General features: G+C 46.7%; 1 protein-coding gene across 2 annotated transcripts in view; it reads right to left on the bottom strand.

Annotated features, from left to right (window-relative positions):
* Positions 1 to 22,792, bottom strand: part of ITGA9 (integrin subunit alpha 9) — a 242,482-nt gene that overhangs the window by 207,862 nt on the left and 11,828 nt on the right. For both annotated transcript variants that reach the window (XM_083467884.1, XM_083467885.1), the window contains exons 2-4: positions 9,517 to 9,644; positions 8,410 to 8,516; positions 2,121 to 2,244 (exon numbers count right to left, since the gene is read on the bottom strand). In XM_083467884.1, the coding sequence (XP_083324010.1) occupies positions 2,121 to 2,244; positions 8,410 to 8,516; positions 9,517 to 9,644 (359 nt within the window). The remainder of the gene's footprint in view (positions 1 to 2,120; positions 2,245 to 8,409; positions 8,517 to 9,516; positions 9,645 to 22,792) is intronic.

Below are 22,792 nucleotides of genomic sequence, written 5' to 3'. Positions count from 1 at the left end.
CCAGTAAAGCAAGATGAGCGCAGCAACCCCAGAGTCGTTCGCAACTGGACTTAACTGTCAGGGGCCCTTTATAGAGACATTCATCTTCCCTTCTTAACTGCACAACCATGCATCCTGGTTTGTTAATTTACTTTGAGTAAGAAGATACCAACTTTGAATGTCTTTTTAAAGTCACATTGAGTATTTAGCCCAGCCCTGTGCCCCCTGCATTAGGTCATGTGGCACAAATAGAGGCTTAAGCCACAACAATCACAGAGCCCAGAAAAGGCTTCCACAGTCTTGTGCCTGAAAGGCTCACATTTCCATCAGCTCCAGCCAACATGGTCAATGATCAGGGATGATGGTAGTTGTAGCCTAACCACATCTGGAGGTTAGGGAAGGGTGGTCTAGATGCAGTATTTCTCAATTTGGGGTAGCCAGATGTTGTTGGACTACAACTCCCATCATCCCTAGCTAGCAGGACCAGTGGTCAGGGATGATGGGAGTTGTAGTCCAACAACAGCTGAGGATCCAAGTTTGAGAAACACTGGGACACTAGAGGGTTTTCCTCAGATATGGGAAAGCCAGGTTCACACGCCCGTTCAGCCACAAAGCACACTGGGCAAGTCAGTTACTCAGCCTAGACTACCTCAGAGTCTTTTTGTGAGGATAGAATGAGATAACACCACATATGACCAGCTCTGAGTAATTTAAGAAAAGGTGGGGTAGAAATTATTGTGACTTTTAAATATGGCACCATCAGTGTGTTCAGCACATTACAGTGCGACATAGAAAAGGAGAGGATCTCGTCCCATGAAGTGGCCACTCCAGGGAACCTTACAGAGTGGCACAAAGTTGCTCTGGTAATCCAACAGCCTCCTCAGACCCTCCTCCCACCAGATCCCCAGGCTAAAAATGGCTCAGACATGACAGAGCTACAATGCTTGGACATAGATGGAGAAGCTGTGGTTTTGCAGATATTGCAGATATTGTCGGACTTCAACTCCCATCATCCCTAACCATTGGCTATGCTGGTTGGGGCTGATGGGAGTTGGAGTCCGAAATTTGGAGGGCCACAGCTTCCTCACCTATTGCATATAGGAGCTTATTTGGATTGCAGGCCCACAGCACTCATGGCTGTAGCTATGCCACAGCAAGAGAGAAGGTCTGGGTCAAGGAACCAACTCAAGAACCTGCACCATTTACATGGGTGTAAAGAAGTTAACTTTATGCAGTGATATATTAACTTTATGCAGTGATTTATTAACACACTGTGTAGGGGACGCGGGTGGCGCTGTGGGTTAAACCACAAAGCCTAAGATCAGAAGGTCGGCGGTTTGAATCCCCGCCACGGGGTGAGCTCCTGTTGTTTGGTCCCTGCTCCTGCCAACCTAGCAGTTCGAAAGCACATCAAAGTGCAAGTAGATAAATAGGTACCGCTGTGGCGGGAAGGTAAACGGCGTTTCTGTGTGCTGCTCTGGTTCGCCAGAAGTGGCTTAGTCATGCTGGCCACATGACCTGGAAGCTGTATGCCGGCTCCCTCGGCCAATAAAGCGAGATGAGCACCACAACCCCAGAGTCGGCCATGGCTGGACCCTTTACCTTTACTATGGGGAAAATGGCCCCCAAAATAATCTTTGTAATTCACAGCCACTAAAAGCCTGTCTGCACACATGAGCATAGCCATGATTTTTGTTGGGGGGGGGGTAAGGAAATCACAGGTAAAAATATCCCCTGAAGAGGCCATTATGGGGGACAGGCTTCTACTGGGGGGCAGAACCTCCCAAAAAAACTTTCAAATGCTTTTCAATAATGTTTGTGGATCTAGCTGCCCCCTGCCAGGCTACACCCATATCTGGACAGCAGTTTTACATTGCCTTCAAAAGATTTCCAGGCCTAACTTTGGGCAGGCTTGAAAGAGTTTCAGAGCTGAAGACTCTCTATGTGTTTGTGATGTTTGCCTTGGTTATGGGGACACAGTGCATAAGAGACTGTTGTTGGTTTATTCTTAGGGATACCGTTTACATTCATACAAGAAAAACAGTCAGTTAAAATGCACCAACATTTTGGAAGTTAATAGTGAGCGTCTACTCAGTCACAAGCAATAGTACATACAATGAAGAAGAAAAAGATTCCCTTACCTTCATAGCAAGGCATTAACCTTTTGCCATTGGACCCTAGATTAGGTGGGATGATGTTGCAGAAACCGTGAGGAAGGATGTACTCTGTCTCATAGTAGACATTCTTCCAACGGTGTGCACAGGCCTATGGTAAACAAACCAGACGGGGGAAATTAATGCTTATACTTGGATCCAAAAAATCAGTGCCTGGAGGCAGAAAGTGCCCCCCCCCAAAAAAACAACAACTCCAAGTTGAAGATGGTAAGACAGAGGGATCATTCCCTGTTCTACGCACACTCCATCTCCATGCATAGGTTTGGCAACTGTGCATGGTGCTTCAGAAAGCTGCGAACACTATTTGACCAGTAGGCAACAGCCGGACAAAAAGGGAAGGTATTCATCACAGGCAATGATGACACTATCTTCAACACACTCTCAAGGGCATCAGGGTGTGTCTCCATTCTTTAAAAAGCAATGAAAGCTTTTGAACTTTACAAATTAAAACTAAACAAGAAAAAAAAATAGATTATGGCATGCCCAGGTTCATCTCCTTTTGTTATCTAGATAGATACAGGATGTAAGTCACCTTGCAAGCTGTATTATCCTCATACCTTATTAGTAAGGAGATGTGGTAAGGTAAATTATTTGACTCTGGGCTTCAGTGTTCTCATCTGCCTTTGCGGTCCTTCCTAGTTTCTCCACCTCTTCATTCCACTGTCCTTTCCTAGCTGTCAAGCCTCAAAAATTATTCCAAGGCAGAAGGAACATCTCCAGTCAGCCCAGAGTGTTCCTCACACCTGGAAGTCTATTCCCGAAAGGACAGCCACTGCCACCACCTTCCACATCCTTGGGTCCCCAAATGTTGTTGGACTACAACTCCCATCATCCCTAGCTAGCAGGACCAGTTGTCAGGGATTGTGGGTGTTGTAGTGCAACAACATCTGGGGACCCAAGGCTGGTCTATGCCCTAACAGCCCTGGGAACATTACCACACAAGCTTCAGGCTTGTTTAGTTCGAATGAGCTGTGCTCAACAATGCAAATGCTTTTATTTACTGAATTAAGCTATTTATCACACAAGCCTATCGATGCCCCTGATCCTAAGAGTTTCTGTGAAGCTCTCTGATGTCAGAGCGAGGAATGCAATTCTACAAAGGATGTTTATAATGGCACTCAGCTTTGACAGCCAGATGTATGTAAGGAAGCTTGGAAGAAACTGAAGTCAAGTTATTTGCTCTTTTAAGTAGACTCAGTTATGGTTTCAATTCCCAACACACACTGCATTCAGAATTTGGTTTTAGAAAAAATAATCATGAAATATTTATATCTAGAGTGTTCAGGAAATAGCTTCTCTCATGGAGCATTTCCACTGTGAATACAACACACAGATATACATTTTAATGGAAGACAGTATTCTACAGACATCCAGTGTCAAGGCCAACTTTCTGCAAGCCTCCCCTAGGAAACCAGTGAAGAGAGCATGTCACAAGGAGGAAGGAATCTTGACTACAAAGAAAATTTATATCCAATGCAAATCGTTGAAACAAAAGGCCCCTTTAAATTATGACTAAGTAACTAAAGTCTCACAATTCCTCATTTGTAGATTTATCTTCCACACCAGGAAAAAACTGCCAATGACCTACACCAGTTCCTCAACTTAAACTCTCTCAGAGGAGCATTCACAGCTGCTATAAATGGAGAAGATCAGCAGCGAGTCTCTGGCACCACCAGCTCAGAAACGAAAATTTTGAGCCAAACACAGGAGGAGGGAAAAGGGGGGGGGGGACTGATCCCATCTCACCCAAATGGCCTAAAATTTAGAGCCAAAAGTGTACAACAAGACATAAGAAGTCATCTTATAACAGCCCAGTGTTATCTACTCCACCGAGAACCAACGCAGTACGCTCAAGATTTTTTGGACTACAACTCCCATCAGCCCAAAGCAGTTTGGTCAATGGTCAGTGGTGATGGAAGCTATAGTTCCAAACATACGGAAAGCATTATGTTGGCTACCGAAGGTCTGACTCACAGTGGCTGAAATATACTCAGAGTCGCAAAGTGATTTCATGCTCTTTATTCAGCTCATAGTGGTGAGGAGGAATGAATGAAAGTCCCCTCAAAGTATCTGCTTTATATACATTATTTACACAATGGGCTGCACATCATTGGCTAATTCCGGAATTCTACTGTAAGCCAAACAGGTTGTAGATTCTCTTCTATCTGGAGAATGATTGGGTGGTTCCTGCCAACCAATCATACTGCTGCATTGTTCTAGGACCAATCAGACTGCTGCATTCTGAATCCTATTGTTCTAGGACCAATCAGACTGCTGCATTTTGGATCCTATTGTTCTAGGACCAATCAGACTGCTGCAGTTTGGATCCTAATCAACTCAGTACATAACAGTGGCTCTCTGTGGTCTCAGGCAAAGGTCTTTCACTTCAGCTGCTACTGGGGATGGTAGAGATCTAAGCTTGGTCCTTCTGTATGTAGTCTGCCACTGAGCTAGGGTCCCTCCTATAAACAAACCCTTGATCAACAATAGTTCTGTCAAGCAAATTCCCCCTTCTGCCTTAACCACAGTTAAGAGAAACAACAGCACTATTCACCGTGGTGAACCACTACCCATGTCTAGGCACTTCAGCCATGGTAAACGATCACCAAATGGGCTTCACATCCCACACTAAGGGAAACTGCGGTTAGTGTTAACCATGGTTAAGGGTAAGTATTGATGATTTTCCTAACCATGGTAAACCTGAGGGGGAGGGGTTTGTTCCAGAGAAAGTGAAATCCCAAGACTGATTCCTACTGGGGGAATCTCTGTGCTTGTCTAGGGCAAGTTCTTGGCAGAGACAAGATGGAACCCGGGGCCTCCTCATTCACAATTCACACAGTCACTGCCATATACCAGGTCCCATGGGAATATTAAACTGTTGGAATATAATGAGCATAAAAAATGTACTATCTATCCACTGACTAAAAGAGCCAGCAGAAGCGTGAATTGATTAAAGTTCAGCTTGGGTAAAGGAAAAGGTGACGGGACCCCTGACCATTAGGTCCAGTCGTGACAAACTCTAGGGTTGCAGCACTCATCTCACTTTATTGGCCGAGGGAGCCGGCGTACAGCTTCCGGGTCATGTGGCCAGCATCACTAAGCCGCTTCTGGCAAACCAGAGCAGCACACGGAAATGCCGTTTACCTTCCCGCTGGAGCGGTACCTATTTATCTACTTGCACTTTGATGTGCTTTCGAACTGCTAGGTTGGCAGGAGCGGGGACTGAGCAACGGGAGCTCACCCCATCGCAGGGATTCAAACTGCCGACCTTCTGATCGGCAAGTCCTAACCTCTGTGGTTTAACCCACAGCGCCACCCGCGTCCCTCCTCAGCTTGGGTGTTTTATCTTAAATCAGTGGTTTTCAACCAGTATGCTATGGCACCCTGGCATGCCATGAATGATGGTCAGGGGTGCTGAGGGCAACACTGGCCTCTGTCCTACTTTCCTTCCCTGCATCCTCTGATGCCTTCTCGTGTCTCTGCCTCCCAAAGGCTTGCAAAGCTGTTTGTTGCAGCAGCTCTGGCTACAAGCTCCCCAAGTGAATGGTGTCTCTGGGGCTGGGCAAGGGGGGTTTCCCAGGCCTCTGTGGGGCAGTGTGAGGAGAAACATCTCTTTGGGGTGGGGTGGCAGCTGTGGCTGCTTAGAGGACTCCCAAGGAGAGGAGAGAGAAGAGGAGGCTGAGGGAACACCCCACAAGGGAGGGTGTTTGAAAAAGAGTGAGAGGCTGCTAGTTCTGCTGTCTCCTGAGCCCCACAGACGTGCCACGGAAAGAATGTAGTTGGGCAAGGGAGCCATGGACTCAAAAAGTTTGAAAACCTCTGTCTTAAATATTTATTACACGTATTGTTTCTTATAAGAACCTTCCAGAGCTCTTCTGTCCAAGGTCTTCTGACCAGCTGCACACCTGACTAGCCTCAGCAATTGAGCTTCAGACTTTCCAGAACATTCAGCGGATATTTTCTTCAAGTAACAACAAGGCTTTTATGTGAGCTCAGATACCCAACCATGAAGAGATCACTTCACATTCTGAATTTGATAAACAAGTCTCCTAATAAGCTTACAAGGTGGCATTCAAACTCAAACCACCTACATATAGGAAGCTGCATTGAAGTTAGAGGTTTAGTTGTTTGGCTGTTTCAAATAAGTTTAGAATGGAAATACTTCTTTTTGTTATTATTAATTTTATGTGTAAGTATTAACAAAAAGGAAAGAAACAAAAAGTGTATTAAAAATAAAGAAAAAATGAAATAAAATAACAACAATTCCACCAGCTCACATTAGGAATACATAGAAATTCTTTCTGACGAGGAAAAGAAACAAACTGCATGATAAATAGAGCAGGTGCATCTTGAAAGAACAAGATTAAAGGATGCCTGGCTTTTCTCCAAGATTTAATGCACTGTCCCCAGTTACTTTTCCAGTGCAAATAAGATAATGAATTTTACAACTGTAGCATGGAGGAACGAGGAACTTCTATTGTATTACTGAGACACTTAAATTAATACAAACACTAACTCTCATGTTGATATTTCAAAATCCAAGCGGCTTTCTAAAATTATATTTTAAGCTCATGCTGTCAGCACTTTATTCATCTCTGGTTTTCTATTTAGCTTTCTATCTCAAACTGATATTTAACAGAACCATGTTTTACTGGAGCACCGGCAGACATGTGAAGGTCTCTGCTTATTGACTCATTTAACCAATCACGCCTTAGGACGAAACTCTCGATACCCACCATGATGATCAAAATTAGTTTCAATAAATATGAGACTAGAACTGCAGCACATCATTCTCCGGGTTTCATTATGCAGTAGAATCATAGAATTGTTGGAAGGAACCATAAGGGTCATCTAGTCTAACCCCCTGGAATAGAAGAATATTTTGCTCAATGTGGGGCTCGAACCCACAACCCTGAGATTAAAAGTCTTATTTATGCTCTTTCCCCAAGGGGCAAGTGGGTGTACAAACAAGGCAGGTATTGTTGCAACAGCTGCTAAAACCAGAAGGACTTTTGGGGCGGGAGGGCTTCCAAAAATATTTGCAAAACATTGCAAGTAATTTTGGATCACCATTGCTTGGGCCGACTGTCACATCATGTGCACTAATTATGTCACAAACATTGGTAATGGCTGCTAAGGACCATGGAATGAGTGTGGACAATCGCACCGTTCCTTTTCAGAATAATCCTCACCAGTTCATGCTCATCACTGATGTCTCTCAGCACAGAAAAATACCAACTCCTGCTGATTTCAGTAGTTAACTTCTGATACCAGAAGGCCCAGCCACAAAACTAGGTATGCCTGTCTAATATGTGTACCCAGTGACGTAGCGTGGGGGGTGCAGGGGGGGCCAGCCGCACCGGGCGCAACATCTGGGGGTTAGGGTTAGGGGGTGCAAATCCATGGGTTAGGGGGTGCAAATCCACGGGTTAGGGGGCGCAAATTACTTGCCTTGCCCCGGGTGCAGACAACCCACGCTACGCCACTGTGTGTACCGAAATCCTTCTACTTAATATTTAGCTTTAGCATACATTAGAAGGTTTATTGTAGAATTACGATATGACTTGCAATACTATAAGGGAATATGAAAAATGGATTACTAATAGGTAAAGATTTAATGTTACAATATTTTAAGATTAAAGATTAGGATAAACAAAGAGGGGAAGGATTTGCTGAACCAACAAACTGAATTGGAATACAAAAAAGGGAGGCGTGAGGAGGTCCGGGAAACAAGCTAATGAAAAATAAGTAATGGAAAGATTGAGTTGTTTTTAATTACTTTTATTTTGTATTTTTCTTTTTTCTATTTTTCTTTTGTAATATTTTGAAAATCCTAATAAATATCTTATAAAAAAAATAGAATTACGATATGACGTATAATGCATCTGCCATCTCTATAGGTGCACACATAACATCTACTCGTGGCACCACTAATTTCATGCTTTTTAAAAGAAGACCCGACTCATTCATAGGAATACAAAGTGCTATTCATTCTGTTCCAAGTCCTAAAGCCTTCACCACTTTTAAGAGGAAGCCCTCAAGGGTGACAGAAGCAGGTGTAACTCCTTTGAAGCCTTCTTTCCAGAAGAAAGCTTTGTCCCCAGGACCCTATTTGCCTTCCTCTTAAAGGATGTGAAAATACAGAGTTAGCTGGATTCTGTCAATCACCGGCACAGCAAATTAATTCGCACGCATTACTACCGGCAACAGTGTGACACTTCACATTTTGATGGGATGAAGGGAACAGCAAACTTACCAGGATACTTCCTCCAGGTGTGGGCTGCCTTGCCAGGCTTACACCCATCCATTCATCATCTCTGTCCTCCTTGCATGTCTTCCCGCAGGTCATTCCTTGAACATTCGCTAGAATGAATGCAGGAGCAAGGGTGAGAATTAATAAGGGAGGAAGATGGCATTCGTTTATTTCCACAGTGATCACACAAGTAAGTTTACATAGTTATTTATCATATATCTGGTGAATTCAGGATGAATCCGTGTGGGCATACTATCCTCTTCAATGGCAATGGAAAATAAAAGGAACGCATAAATAGAAATAAGTTTTTCTCCCTTTCTCACGGAAGCAGAATCTGGGGTCATCCAAGTAAGCTGAATGATGAAATATTTGAAAGCCCAAAGAAGAACTTCCTCACAAAGTTTGCTGATCAATTATGGATTTGCAAATTTGATACCACAAGGAAAAGCAACTGTAATAGTTCACCCATTGCCAACTTCCAAGAGTTTTGGATCAAGACCCCAAAACGTATTAGCATTTTTTGCTCATTATGTGGCAATGGAGGGATAATTGGAAGGATCATGATTTGCTCCCGTGACATATCAGTCCTGGTTTTCCTTTACAGCTAGTTAAGGGGAGGGGAACTGAGTTAAGACAAAAATGTATAAAGGAAATAGATTGTTTTATTACACTTAAATGAGTATTCCATATGCATTTACACTGCTTTGTATCCTGAATGGGCTAAACACATTTTAACAAAGTCTTTCTCTGTGGCCATATCAGAAACATATCATTACAGGCTTTGACTTCTGAATTGCAATTATTTAAAGGAGAAGCATAAAACACTTCAACATGCATACAGGTTCTGAAGAGAACCTGGCAGCACCACAGGATGACTAACGATGAGGAGTTTCTCTTCTCAAATAATATTTCCTGTACCCTCCATCTGAGAAATACTATTGTCAAAAGCCTCCAGTAAGGCACAGATCTAAGTTTCTTGCAGTGCAACTGTAGTCATAGTAGGGGCGGGAGACATTCCCCATGCAGCGAAGCCCTAAGGCTCTTGAGAAAGAGAAAATTTTCAATACAGAGTTTGCATATAAACTTAAAACAGGGTAGACCCATACATACCTCGGCCCATATCCAGTTCTGTGCACCTCCTGTCAGGGTTAGTGTGAACACGACATTTAAACACAGCTCCTGGGGACTTCAGAGAGGCACTGTATTTAGACTCTGCCTTTGGGGCGCCAACCAAAACCCTGGAAATTGAGAGCAAAGGAATGTTTCATTAACGCTACAAGAAGGAAATGAATGCACACAAGTTGTACAGTAACAGCTCGCTCTCATTGACAGGCTATTTTTTCCCAACACCCTTAGGAAGCTATGATCCAAGATACATGTGCCCACCCACCATGGCAAGGCAAGGCATTTTCCTTTAATAAAACCATGAATTATTTGAAGGAGCTAAGAATTCACAACACGATCTCTAGCCCCCCCCCCCCAATATAAGCTTTTGGGAAAGAATGAAAATTAACAACAGCAACTATGTATGCATTCTCTCCCCACCCAGCCCCAACTCCTCAGCTATAAATATGAGCACTCCTCAACCCAGAAGAACAAACGTGGAACATTCATTAAAATGGTCTGAGATTGAAGTACAGTGGTACCTCGGTTTACGAACTTAATCCGTTCCGGAAGTCCGTTCTTAAACCGAAACCGTTCTTAAACCAAGGTGAGCTTTCCCTAATGAGACCTCCTGCTGCCGATGCCCTTCCACCTTTCGGCTTCCGTTCTTAGACTGAGGTAAAGTTTGCAAACCGGGACACTATTTCCGGTTTTGCGGAGTTCGTGAACCGAATAGTTCGTAAACAGGGCTGTTCTTAAACCGAGGTAGCACTGTACACCCTGTGGGTGTGAGCTTAATCTGTGACGTAAAAGATTTTCCAAGTCTGCTTTGATGCCATGTGGATGACAGCATACAAGACTTAACACCTGTACACGCATTTCTCTGAGAAGACAAAATGTTTGGTAATTGTTTTTTTTAAAAAAAAATCAATAATGTTTGGAAGAAGAAGAAGAAGAAATTATGCTGGAAGTTGGGATGGGAGACTGCCCATTTTAGTTTCTCATTTTTCTGATCTTAAGTTTAGTTCTCTATATTTCAACTTCCATTTAAGATTTATTTTTTTTAAGTCATCCTGAAAAGTCGGCAGCCATTTAGTGTGAGTTTCTCCTACGTTTGTATGTGATTTTGTCCCATACAAAGCATTTTGTATTCCATTTTGACTAATAGATTCTCTCTTTACAGACTTTACCCTTAGCATACACATTTTTATAAACATCACTTGGTTGGGGAACTGTACTGCAAAATTCAGAGCAGCGCAAATTTCAAAGGATGGCTGTTTTCCTGTTTGTATAATGTTTTAGAAAGTGCAAATTAGGTAGGTTAGCCCCTTAAGTGCGACCTGAATTGAATTTGTCCCCATAACCAGATGCAAGAAACGCCATTTTTGCACTCAAGGTAAATGTGTGCATCATAATGCACACTCTGCAATAGGGTATCCAGAACATTTCTCTGCCTCAGGCAGAACAGCAAATGTTGCCCCCCCTGCCCTTAGCACAAATCAAAAAGCACTGTACCCAAGGCCAGTCAGAGTCTTGTGGCAAAAGAGGCAGAAAATCACACAAATACCTCTCCACCTGATTGCCTGCAAAAATACAACAATAAGTAAAGCAACTACCGGTAACTATTTGCTTCCTTTTCATGAAACCCAAAATCTGCACCCTGCTCACTCTGTCTAACAGCAGGGCTGGCTCTGCCCTACAAAATTTGGTGGAAGAAAACTGGGACACTCATTTCATTTCAGAAAGCAGAAATTAAATTTTTCTAATCATCCCCTGTGGATTCTATGTATATGGTAATCCAATGCGAGCAGATGATGATATCTCATTGCAAAATTAGCATCAATGTTTCCAGAAGCCTTTTTCTGAAATGGGGAAGAGCTTCAATAGGTTGCAAGTTTTTAAAGCCAAGCAAACACTCTGCCAGCTGAACTCATGCCTACCTATGTAACACAATTCACATAGATATCAACAACAATTAGCTAAAACCAGAAGGCACATATAAAACATATCTGAGGAGAAATTTTCAGTTGCTTACATTCAACCCGAAAAGCATTTTACAAAGTGTCAGCCTATCTTATACAGTGGTACCTCGGGTTAAGAACTTAATTCGTTCCGGAGGTCCGTTCTTAACCTGAAACTGTTCTTAACCTGAGGTACCACTTTAGCTAATGGGGCTTCCTGCTGCCGCCGCGCCGCTGCCACATGATTTCTGTTCTCATCCTGAAGCAAAGTTCTTAACCCGAGGTACTATTTCTGGGTTAGCGGAGTCTGTAACCTGAAGTGTCTGTAATCTGAGGTACCACTGTATGGGGAACTCAATGCCTATTTATATTACACTCCAAAACTAGTTGATTGGCCATTCCCTATCCCTAGGAACTCTGAGATTTGCAGTTCCTTAAGGGAGGACGCCGGTGGCCCTGTGGTCTAAACCACAGAGCCTAGGGCTTGCTGATCGGAAGGTCGGCAGTTCGAATCCCCACGACGGGGTGAGCTCCTGTTGTTCGAGCCCAGCTTCTGCCCACCTAACCAGTTCGAAAGCATGCCATGTGCGAGTAGATAAATAGGTACCACTCCGGCAGGAAGGTAAACGCCGTTTGCGTGCACTGCTCTGGTTCGCCACATGATATGGAAGCTGTCTGAAGACAAACACAGGCTCCCTTGGGCTATAGAGCGAGATGAGCACACAACCCCAGAGTCGTCCGCGACTGGACCTAACGCTCAGGGGTACCTTTACCTTTTAAGGGAGGTTAGCTGTCTCCTTACAACTAGTGGTGTGCTGAGAAACATGATACTAAATAAATTCAAATTACAGTCTCAACATGTACAATCCTCTATATGAACATATGAATGTCTCAAGCTCTACACATTTATTTGTCTTATATTAATGGGTGTATCTTTTCCTTAGTTTTACAGACTAGCTTCCTTCTTTTCCAATTGGCCACTAAGAGATCTCTTCTCTCCCCAGTGGTGAAAAGTGTGTTTAGATCCCTTTAAAGTAGCCAAGGCTAATACATAACTGTATTTAGCTGTAACAAGTCATGGAAATAGTTTCCTTACCAACCACTTACAATTTAAATTGTGAGCCCATACGCTGGTAATATTGCCATCAAAGTTTTCTTTTTCAATAATGTCAATAAATTTATATGAATGATGCTCCTTCATGGTGTACATTAAAGAGGAAATGATTGGCATTTTTTATCCAAGCTTGCCCGTCGCTCAGTGGCATTTGTATCGAGAGCTGCTATTTCAGACTCCCTTGTGTTTGCTTCTCAATGTTTGTTGGCTTTGTAGTTTTCTGTAATTTAGGTAACTGGGCCACTAATTGTTCTCACTTGTGAAAACATGGCTCTTTAGAAGGTAGCCCCTGTCAAAAGCCTGCGATTTGGCAGCTTCTCCTCTGAAACTCAAGAGAAATCAAACTGTTAATGTAGCCTTTTCTCCTTTAAAGTTTGTTTTAAATATCTTAGCACAGTTTTTCTGGCTTCAATGAAGTCAGTCAACGTTGAAGCTGCGGAGGAAACATCAGTGTGAGGGTTATTTTTCTGGGTAAATGAATGATACCTCATGTAAATAAATATCTATAACTATATAAATAAACCAGTTTTTACCAACATAATTATATGCTATTTATACATCCCAAAGTTTGATAGAGAGAAAAGCAAACACTCTCTTTCTTGTTCATACAAAGGTCATAAGGATGAGGAAGCAAACATTCCCTGTGTTTCGTGGTTTCAGGCACTTTCCTGGCCCTCAAGGCTGGACGAAGAACTCCCAAAGTCTTTCATGTGCAAATCAGATCGGTATGTAGATGTGAGGGTTTGATTAGCTGCTTGTGCGTGAAAATGTGCTCCCTCAGAGTTTGTGCGACCCCACAAACCTCCGTGTGTGACGGAGCTCCTCAGACATGTCTGCTCTAGTCACTAGTAGGGTCCGACAGTGGCTGTCTGCGGAAGCGTTTCCAGCAAAGAAGTTCCTTAACGGAAACGCGTCTCCTGGACTCACGGCGTGACAGTTTCCTGCGAGGTGTGGGTCTCCCTATGGGAGACTCCGATACCTCCCCACTGTTCTCGCTGGAAGCCTCCCTGAGCCCTCCCTCCTGCTCGCATTCCCTCAGAGACCCACTCCTCCCCCTGCTGGTTCCTGCTTCAGCAGTTGAGTCTCTTTCATCCTGCCTGAGTCCCTCCACCACCTGATGCTCTGATGGCAGTTCCCTGACATCCACCTCCCCTCCAGGGCCCCCCTCACCCCCTCCCAATTCCTCCCCCCTGGGAGGTGAAGGGCTAAAACCCCGAAACGAATCTTCCTCATCTTCTGACGTCTCGAACAATTCTCTCCATCGATCGTCGTCCTGGCCAGCTGAATCCTCCTCCTCTTCAGAATCTGGGAACCCCTCCAACTCCTCTTCCTCGTCGGTGGTGGCAAAGTATTCCCTTCGGAACCTCGCTACAGGCTGAGGTTTACGTGGGAACCTCTGATGAAAAGTCTCTATTAAAACCTCGTCATTGACATCCTCCGCCCTAACCCAGGTGTTTTCCGACTCCGGTTCCCCTTCCCATATTACCAAGTACTCTACTTGATCTCCCTTCCACCTGGAATCGAGGATCTCCGCTACATGGTAGCTGTGTTCCTTCTCCTCCATTGCTGGTCCCCTAGTGACCCTCCCCTCACTGTCTCCTCTATACGGTGACAGCAACGACCTGTGAAAAACTGGGTGCAGCTTCATGTGGTTCGGTAACCGGAGCCTGAAAGCCACTGGATTGACCTGCTGTATGACTTCAAACGGACCCAGCCTTTTGGGTCTTAATTTCTTACAACCTCCTTTGAATGGCAACCCTTGGGTTGACAGCCACACCTGGTCCCCCACCCTGATGCTTTCACCTTCCCTTCTGTTTTTGTCTGCCTGCCTCTTATATTCCTCCTTAGCCCTGTTTAAGTTGAGTTGAAGCTGGCGATGGATCGCTTCCATTTCTTCCACGAACTGTTCTGCAGCTGGAACGCTCCAGTTCTCCCCCTCCCCCCCTGGGAAGGCTCTGGGATGGCACCCGTGATTAGCCAAAAAGGGGCTCATCCCCGTGGACACGTTCTCTGCATTGTTGTAGGCAAATTCTGCCAACGCCAACTTCTCCACCCAATCATTCTCTCTGTCATTAACATAACACCTCAAATATTGTTGGAGAACCCCATTTGCTCTTTCCGCCTGCCCGTTGGTTTCAGGATGACGGGCCGTCGAGAAATTAACCTCTACATGCAGTAAGCTCATGAGCTTCCTCCAGAACCTGGAAGTAAATTGTTTCCCTCGGTCTGAAACCACCCTCAAGGGGGCGCCATGCAACCTAAACACATTCTCTACAAACAATTTGGCGGTTTCTTCTGCTGTAACCGCATGTGAGCAGGCTATGAAGTGGGCCATTTTAGTTAACAGGTCTACTACAACCATGATGGCTGTTTTCCCTCTAGACCTTGGCAGATCAGTCATGAAATCTATTGCCACTGCTTCCCACGGTCTCTCAGGTGTGGGCAGTGGTTCTAATAAACCAGCCGGCGCCTGCCTCTCCCCCTTGGCTCTTTGGCATTGTTCACACCCTCTCACATACTCCCGCACATCTTCCCTGACCTTGGGCCACCAAAATTCCCTGGTAACCAGCCACATGGTTTTGTGTTGCCCAAAGTGCCCTGCTGTGGGGCTATCGTGCAGCTGCTTGAGTACCTTCTCCCTCAATTCCCCTTCAGGTATATATAACGCTCCCTTATAATACAATGCCCCATTTCTCTCCTCAAAACCACCGGATTTGTCTTCCTCCCCTCTGAGATCCCTGAGTTTCCCCTGGGCGTATGCATCCTGCACCGTACCCTCTACCAATTCCCTTTGCCCCACCAAAGTCGCCCCACACACCCAGCGGTCCTCTGGAATGATATGGGTTTCTTCGGGTGCTCCCTCCCCCTCCAAATATTCAGGTTTGCGTGAGAGAGCGTCCGCCCTAACATTCTCTGGGCCTGGCACATAACAAATCTCAAAGTTAAATTTGGAGAACTCTTGGGCCCATCTCAACTGCCTTTGGTTGAGCACTCGCGCCGTTCTCCAGTACTCTAGATTTTTATGGTCCGTGCACACTTGCACTTTATGTTGTGCACCAACTAGCAGATGCCTCCATCTCCGGAACGCCTCATGAATAGCAAGCAGTTCTCGGTCGTACACCGTGTAGTTCCTCTCGGATTTGTTCAGCTTCCGCGAGAAGAAGGCACACGGACGCCACTCTGACTCCTCCTTCCCCGGCTGCAGAAGAAGCACCGCCCCTATGGCTCTGTCAGATGCGTCTGTTTCAACCCTTAGCTTCTTTCGTAAATCCACATGCAGAAGTTGTTCTTCAGAGGCGAAGGCCCTTTTCAGTTCCTCAAACGCTCGCTCCGCCTCCGCCGTCCATACAAACTTCTTTTTACTGCTGAGACAGTCAGTGATGGGCGCCGTCAGATGGGCGAAGTTGCGGATGAACTTACGATAAAAGTTTCCAAACCCTAGGAACCTCTGCACATCCTTCTTGGTTTTGGGTGTTTTCCATTCCAGCACTGCCTGTACCTTGCCGGGATCCATGGCCAATCCCTTGTCTGACAGGCGGTACCCCAGGAATTCCACCTCCTTGGTATGGAACCGACACTTCTCCAGTTTGACCCACAGCCTGTTGGCTTGCAGTCTGCTCAACACTTCTCTGACGTCTCTCACATGTTGCTCCTCATTCTCAGAATACACCAACACATCATCTAGAAAGGCAACGCAATTCTTGTAGAGCAAAGGGCCCAGCACGTGGTTCATAAAAGATTGAAAACACGCGGAGCCTGCTTGTAATCCAAATGGCATAACGAGGTATTCAAACGCCCCCAAAGGGGTAAACATGGTGGTTTTCCATTCATCCCCTTTCCTTATGCGTATCAGGTTGTACGCCCCCCTTAGATCCAGCTTTGTGAAAATCTTTCCCTTCCTCACCCTGGTCAAAATATCATCAATTCTGGGCATAGGGAACGCCACCGGTTCAGTCACTGCATTCAGCCGCCTAAAATCACATACAAGTCTCGGCTTGTCCGCATTTTTTTTGTCCACAAAGAACACTGGGCTCCCCCCTGCTGCTTTGGACTCTCTGATGAAGCCTCTCTTCAGGTTCTTGTCAATGAACCCTCGCAACTCCTGCATTTCCCTGTCTGACATGGCATACAACTTGCCCACGGGAAGCTGTGCTCCTGGGAGTAAATTGATCTGACAATCAAAGGGTCTATGAGGTGGTAGTTGGTCAGCTTCCTTCTCGCTGAACACGTCGCTGAGATCTGCATACTGTGGTGGTACCTTCACCTTCCCCATTACTTCAGTCCCTGCTAGGGTGGCTTGGGCCCCTGCTGAACCCTTCTCCCCTTTGCAGTGTTCTAGGCAATGTGCTGAACCAAAGGACACCACCCTTTGATGCCAGCCAACCAGCGGATCATGTAGAGCTAGCCAGCTCATTCCCAAAATAATGGGAGCGCCTCCCAGGGTGGCCACATTAAACGCTATCAGTTCTGTGTGCCTTGCCACCCTCATTATCATTGGGACAGTCTGCAAGCGGACTCCTCCTCCCAACAACTCCCTGCCATCAATCGTGGTCACCTGCAGGGGGTTGCTTAAAGGGATGGTCTGTATCTGGTGTTCAGCAGCAAACTCCTTGCTCATAAAATTGCAGGAGCTGCCTGAGTCCAATAGCGCCTTTATTTTTAGGGGGTGCCCATTCTGCAGCTCTAGCGACACTTCAATCACTAGAGCAGGTCGAGGAGCTTCTGGCACGGGCACTTTCACTGCTCTTTGGCCTGGCTGCAGTGCCCCAATTGTGGCAACCAGGCGTTGGCTTTTACCTGCTCCGCTCCCCCTTCTTCTCCCCCCTCAACAGCTCCCACCATCCCTTGCCATTCCTTCCTCTGGGGGCAGACTCTGGCAAAGTGGCCTGGCTGTTGGCAGAGATAGCATTTCCGGGGGCCCTTTCCCTCCTTCTTAGCTCCCTCGCTGGTTTTTGAAAATGCGCGCGCGCGCGCTGTTCCGATTTCCATCGGCTCTGCCGGCGGGAAAGCTGGCTCAGGAATGTCTGGAATGCGGAATTCCTTCCAACGTTCCCCTCTCCCTTCCCGCCTCTCCAAGGCTCTTGCCTCCTGCCGCGCTCCTATGGTCAGCGCAGATTTGGTCAGCTGATCCATAGACTCCGCCCTGGGGCTCCGTGCCAGCTCGTCTTTCACCCCCGAAGAAAGACCTTCTTCAAATAGCATTTGAACGGGTGCCGCCGATAAATCCCAACTCAGTCTGTGAATCAGCATGGTAAACTCAGTCCAATATTCACGGACAGATCGACTTCCCTGCTTACAAGCCATTAGCTGTCTGCGCACCACCCCTTCCTCAATATCGCTGGAAAACATGAGATCCATTGCACGAAAGAACTTCATTGTGTCCTTTAGTATGTCATTGTGCGTTGCCATTAGGGGTCGAACCCAGTCTCTAGCCCCTTTCTCAAGATGCCCAATTACAAAAGCAACTCGCGATTCCTCATCAGGGAACTCATCGAACTGCACATTAAGGGCATATTGCATCTCTGTCCTAAAAGCATGGTAGTCCTTGGGGTCCCCCCCAAATTTCTGCACCAATCCTGGTACCTTTCTGGGGAATTGCGTGGCTCTCCCCTTCTTGTCTGCATCCTGAGCCCTTCTCTCCTCCAACCTCGCCGTCTGCAGGGCCAGTTGAACCTCCAACGCTCGGTATCTATCTTCCAAGCTTGGACCAGCTCCAGCCCCTGCTCCTCCGGTTCCGGTTGGTTCGCTCATGATGCCTTCTCTTGCACAGGCAGCGTACAAAGACTGTCGGACTGCTGTGAGGGTTTGATTAGCTGCTTGTGCGTGAAAATGTGCTCCCTCAGAGTTTGTGCGACCCCACAAACCTCCGTGTGTGACGGAGCTCCTCAGACATGTCTGCTCTAGTCACTAGTAGGGTCCGACAGTGGCTGTCTGCGGAAGCGTTTCCAGCAAAGAAGTTCCTTAACGGAAACGCGTCTCCTGGACTCACGGCGTGACAGTTTCCTGCGAGGTGTGGGTCTCCCTATGGGAGACTCCGATACCTCCCCACTGTTCTCGCTGGAAGCCTCCCTGAGCCCTCCCTCCTGCTCGCATTCCCTCAGAGACCCACTCCTCCCCCTGCTGGTTCCTGCTTCAGCAGTTGAGTCTCTTTCATCCTGCCTGAGTCCCTCCACCACCTGATGCTCTGATGGCAGTTCCCTGACAGTAGACAAGGCTCTGGTTACAAGGTATAGCAGGTACAAGGGAGGTGTAAATGCATGACTAAGCACAAATGGAGACACTAACCCAACAAGTGACACACCCACCCTGTATCTTCCCTTGGAAGAGCAGGACTGGCACAGCTGTTAGCACAGAAAGTGGCCAGAGTCCCTGGACTGGACAAGCAAAGGGGGCACTCCTTTAGGTGCATTGGGCCTGTAAGTTTGTTCACACAGGTGTCGCCATGGAGACAGAGGTGGAGTTGGAGCCAGCTTAGCATCTGACTTACTCTCAGTTGCCTCCCCAGAAGGAAGACGCGTGTCATTTACAAGAGAGGGTGCCAGAGGCGGCTGCACAATAAGAGAGGCCTTATGAGAGGTATTTGATATCTCAGGGATGCAACACTTCTATGTCAATCCACGATAGCCAACATGATGACTTCCAGGTATCACTGGACTCCTAACTCACATAAACCCCAGCCAACATACCCAATGGCTAGGGATGATGGAGGTTGAATACAATGACATCTGGAGGGTGTAACATTGGCTGCCCACTGCAAATGAATTGGATGCAGACTTAGTCACCCACACAGACCCACCGAAATCAATGGGAGTTCAGTTACTCATGACATAACTTTTTTAGAAAGCTTATTTACATAATTTTGCTGAATTCAATAAATTCCTTTGATTGATCCAATCACACATCAGACCATATATTATCAAATTATATTGTGGTAGAACATGCATAAAAGGGACGCGGGTGGCGCTGTAGGTAAAACCTCAGTGCCTAGGACTTGCCGATCGCATGGTCGGCGGTTCGAATCCCTGCAGCGGGGTGCGCTCCCACTGCTCGGTCCCAGCGCCTGCCAACCTAGCAGTTCAAAAGCACCCCCGGGTGCAAGTAGATAAATAGGGACCGCTTACTAGCGGGAAGGTAAACGGCGTTTCCGTGTGCTGCTCTGGCTCGGCAGATGCAGCTTGTCACGCTGGCCACGTGACCCAGAAGTGTCTGCGGACAGCGCTGGCTCCCGGCCTCTAGAGTGAAATGAGCGCACAACCCTAGAGTCGGACACGACTGGCCCGTACGGGCAGGGGTACCTTTACCTTTACCTAGAACATGCATGGCTACAATCTCATCTGTGTGTTTTTAAATTCCGCTACAAGGTAAGAGATCTCCAGCTTTTTCAGAACAAAAGTGTATTACTCAAATTCCACTGATTTCAATGGGTATACTCAAAAGGTGACCAAGTCCAAATCCAACCCATTGGAAAGAAAAACAGTGCTATTCTTTGGGGGGTAGGATTCCATTGTTAAGCACATACCAGTAATTTAAAAAAAAAAACCTCCCACCAAAATCAAAGGACTGCATCCTTTGTCAGGTATCTGTGCAACAAATCTAAATCTCCCCACCCCTGTAATCAACTTTAGTTTAAATGACACAGCTTAATGGTAAAAGAAGATCCTTCAGCCATAGGCCAAGATGAGAAAGATTTTACATGGGAATCTTGCATGTAACAGACCAGGTCACAAGGTGGTCAGAGTTCTGTTTAAGAAAATTATTTATTTTCACAAGCTTTGTTGTAACCACAATTAACTGCAAGACGTTAGCCTTTCACTGGAATCTCTGTGACTAACTGCATGGGAAAGTATGTAAAATAAAGCCAGATTAGGGGGGGGGACCTTTTACAGTTACAAATTCCTCAAGCATTTGAGTCAGCATTCGGTTACAGAGTTGGAATTCGCAGCAGCAGCAGCAACATCCAGTGCAAAAATTCAAGCAGAGAGAAACAAGAGAAAAGAGCTTTCCCTCGGGATAGCTGATGTGATGCCCTCCAGATGTTGCTGGACTCCAACTCCCATCACCCCACCAGCCAGCATATTCAGAGGTAAAGGAAAGTGGGAGTTGTAGTCCAGCCAGATCAGTTGGTTAGAGTGTGCGCTGAAAACGCCAAGGTCACAGTTTTGGGCTAAACTAGATGCGCTATGGAGTCCCTTCCAACTCTACAATTCTAAGATTCTATCACCTGCAATCTAATCTACCATCTGTCTTCTTCTTCTTTGGCAATCACTCATAGCCGAGTAAGATTGTCTTCCATAAACACGGTTTTAACAATGAGTCTGTAAGTGACTGTGGAGGCCAATTCTGGATCCAGAAGTCCTTCCACAGTGGGGACATTGGTTTCCGGGTGGGAGTTGATCACGGTGTGGATTTGCCAAGGGTGCCTTCCTCTTAGCGCGTTTCTCCCTTGCATCCTGAGTTCGAGTGTCTTCAAAGCCCATGACACCTTTGGTCAAGGCTGTTCTCCAGTTGGAGTGCTCGCAGGCCAGTGTTTCCCAGTTGTCAGTGTTCATACTACATTTTTTTACATTTGCCTTGAGACAATCTTTAAACCTCTTTTGTTCACCACCAGCGTTACGCTTTCCAATTTTAAGTTCAGAATAGAGTAGTTGCTTTGGAAGGCGATCATCAAGCATCCACACAACATGACCAGTCCAACGAAGTTGATGTTGAATTAGGTTACCATCTGTAACCTAATACCAGCAGGGCGGCTCCAACATAAAAGCTGCTACTGCCCACACCTGGGAGCGTGGTCCGAAGGCCTACAATGCAGTAGCCTTGCTGAAGCTAAGCGAGTCGGAGTCTAGTTGGCAACTCCATGTGGGTGCGCCATCTAGAGGAGAACGGGGGTCCAGCCCCCCCCCAAAAAAATCAATGGGCGGCCTGGGCCCCCTCAAAGTTCTGTGGCGGCTGTGCACGCATGCCGTGGGGCGTGCTTGCATCATGTCCACATGCCACTCGGTATCCACCAGACACATCAGCACACCCCATGGCATGCGCGAGTGACGTCAGCAGGCTCTGCAGCATGCACGTGTGATGTCAGCATGCCATGGGGCATGCACGCATGGCGAGAACACGCCACGGGGCATGCCAACATCATGTACACATGCCACAGGGCATGCCAACATCGTGTACGCACGCCCCGCGGTGTGCTGACAGCTATCGTGCATGACTGGCTGCAAGGAACATAGCTTGCCCCTGACACAGTCAACACCTCAATTTTCATACCTAGAGGATAAGGTGGTACACATCCCTCCGTTTCAAGAGCAAAAGAAAACGCCATTTCCATCAGGACTGGCTCAGCTAGTGAAGAAGCCAACACAGCAATTTCAATTTAACTCATCCGCCTATGACCTCTTCCTCTCTGCTTGGTACTTGCCTTACATGCACCTCCTGTCCCTTTCTTGCTGAGAAGCCCTCAGGATAAACAGCTTTGGAAGCCAAGATTGCAGGAAGTGCAGCACTTTAAGGAGTGATGAATGGAGGGCACAGTGGGGTGCCAAGCATGTGCATCTGCCCACAGTGGTGCCAGAAAGCGATTAGACCACCATAGCTCAAACGCTGCTTTGTTACCTGGATGACAATAAACCGCTGAGATAGAATTGCTTAAAAATAGCCAGCCGCATTGCAGTGAACTAAATTACTTTTAATGGCCGGATTAAGTGAAGGCTTCAGTTTCATTTACCTGGCTGGCATTCTCTGAAATACAACGTCTCTATTGCAGTGTTTCCCAACCGGTGTGTCGTGAGACGTTGCCTCGTGTGCCGCGAGATGCCTGGAGGGAGGCGGGCGAGTCAGGCGGCGAGAGGCGGGGCGGTGGCGGCGAGGAGAGGCCGCGCCTCCTGCTGCTGCCTGGCGCTCCTCCTCGCAGCCGGCAGCGCTGCCTGGGCGCCTCCGCGCGACTCTGCCTCGCTGGGTTTGGTCTCCCAGCAGAGACGGGTCACACGCGCCCCTCCCTCCCTCCCTCAGCCTGCGCGGAGGGAGAGCCAGAGAGAGGCATCGCTCCTGCGCTCCGAGGCGGATTGAGCGCAGCTGAGAGGAGCTGCCGAGGGAAAAAACTTTCACTTTTGTGCGTCCCTCCCGGCATGACGCTGCGCGCTGACGTCACGGGGCGGGGCTTTACTGGTGGTGTGCCGCGAGATTTTTTTTCAGTAAACAGGTGTGCCGTTGC

The sequence above is a fragment of the Podarcis liolepis genome (assembly GCF_965112155.1).
Source record: "Podarcis liolepis genome assembly, chromosome: 12".
NCBI lineage: Eukaryota > Metazoa > Chordata > Lepidosauria > Squamata > Lacertidae > Podarcis > Podarcis liolepis.
The sequence above is the reverse complement of the archived record's forward strand: the minus strand, read 5'-3'. Positions and strand labels throughout refer to the sequence as shown.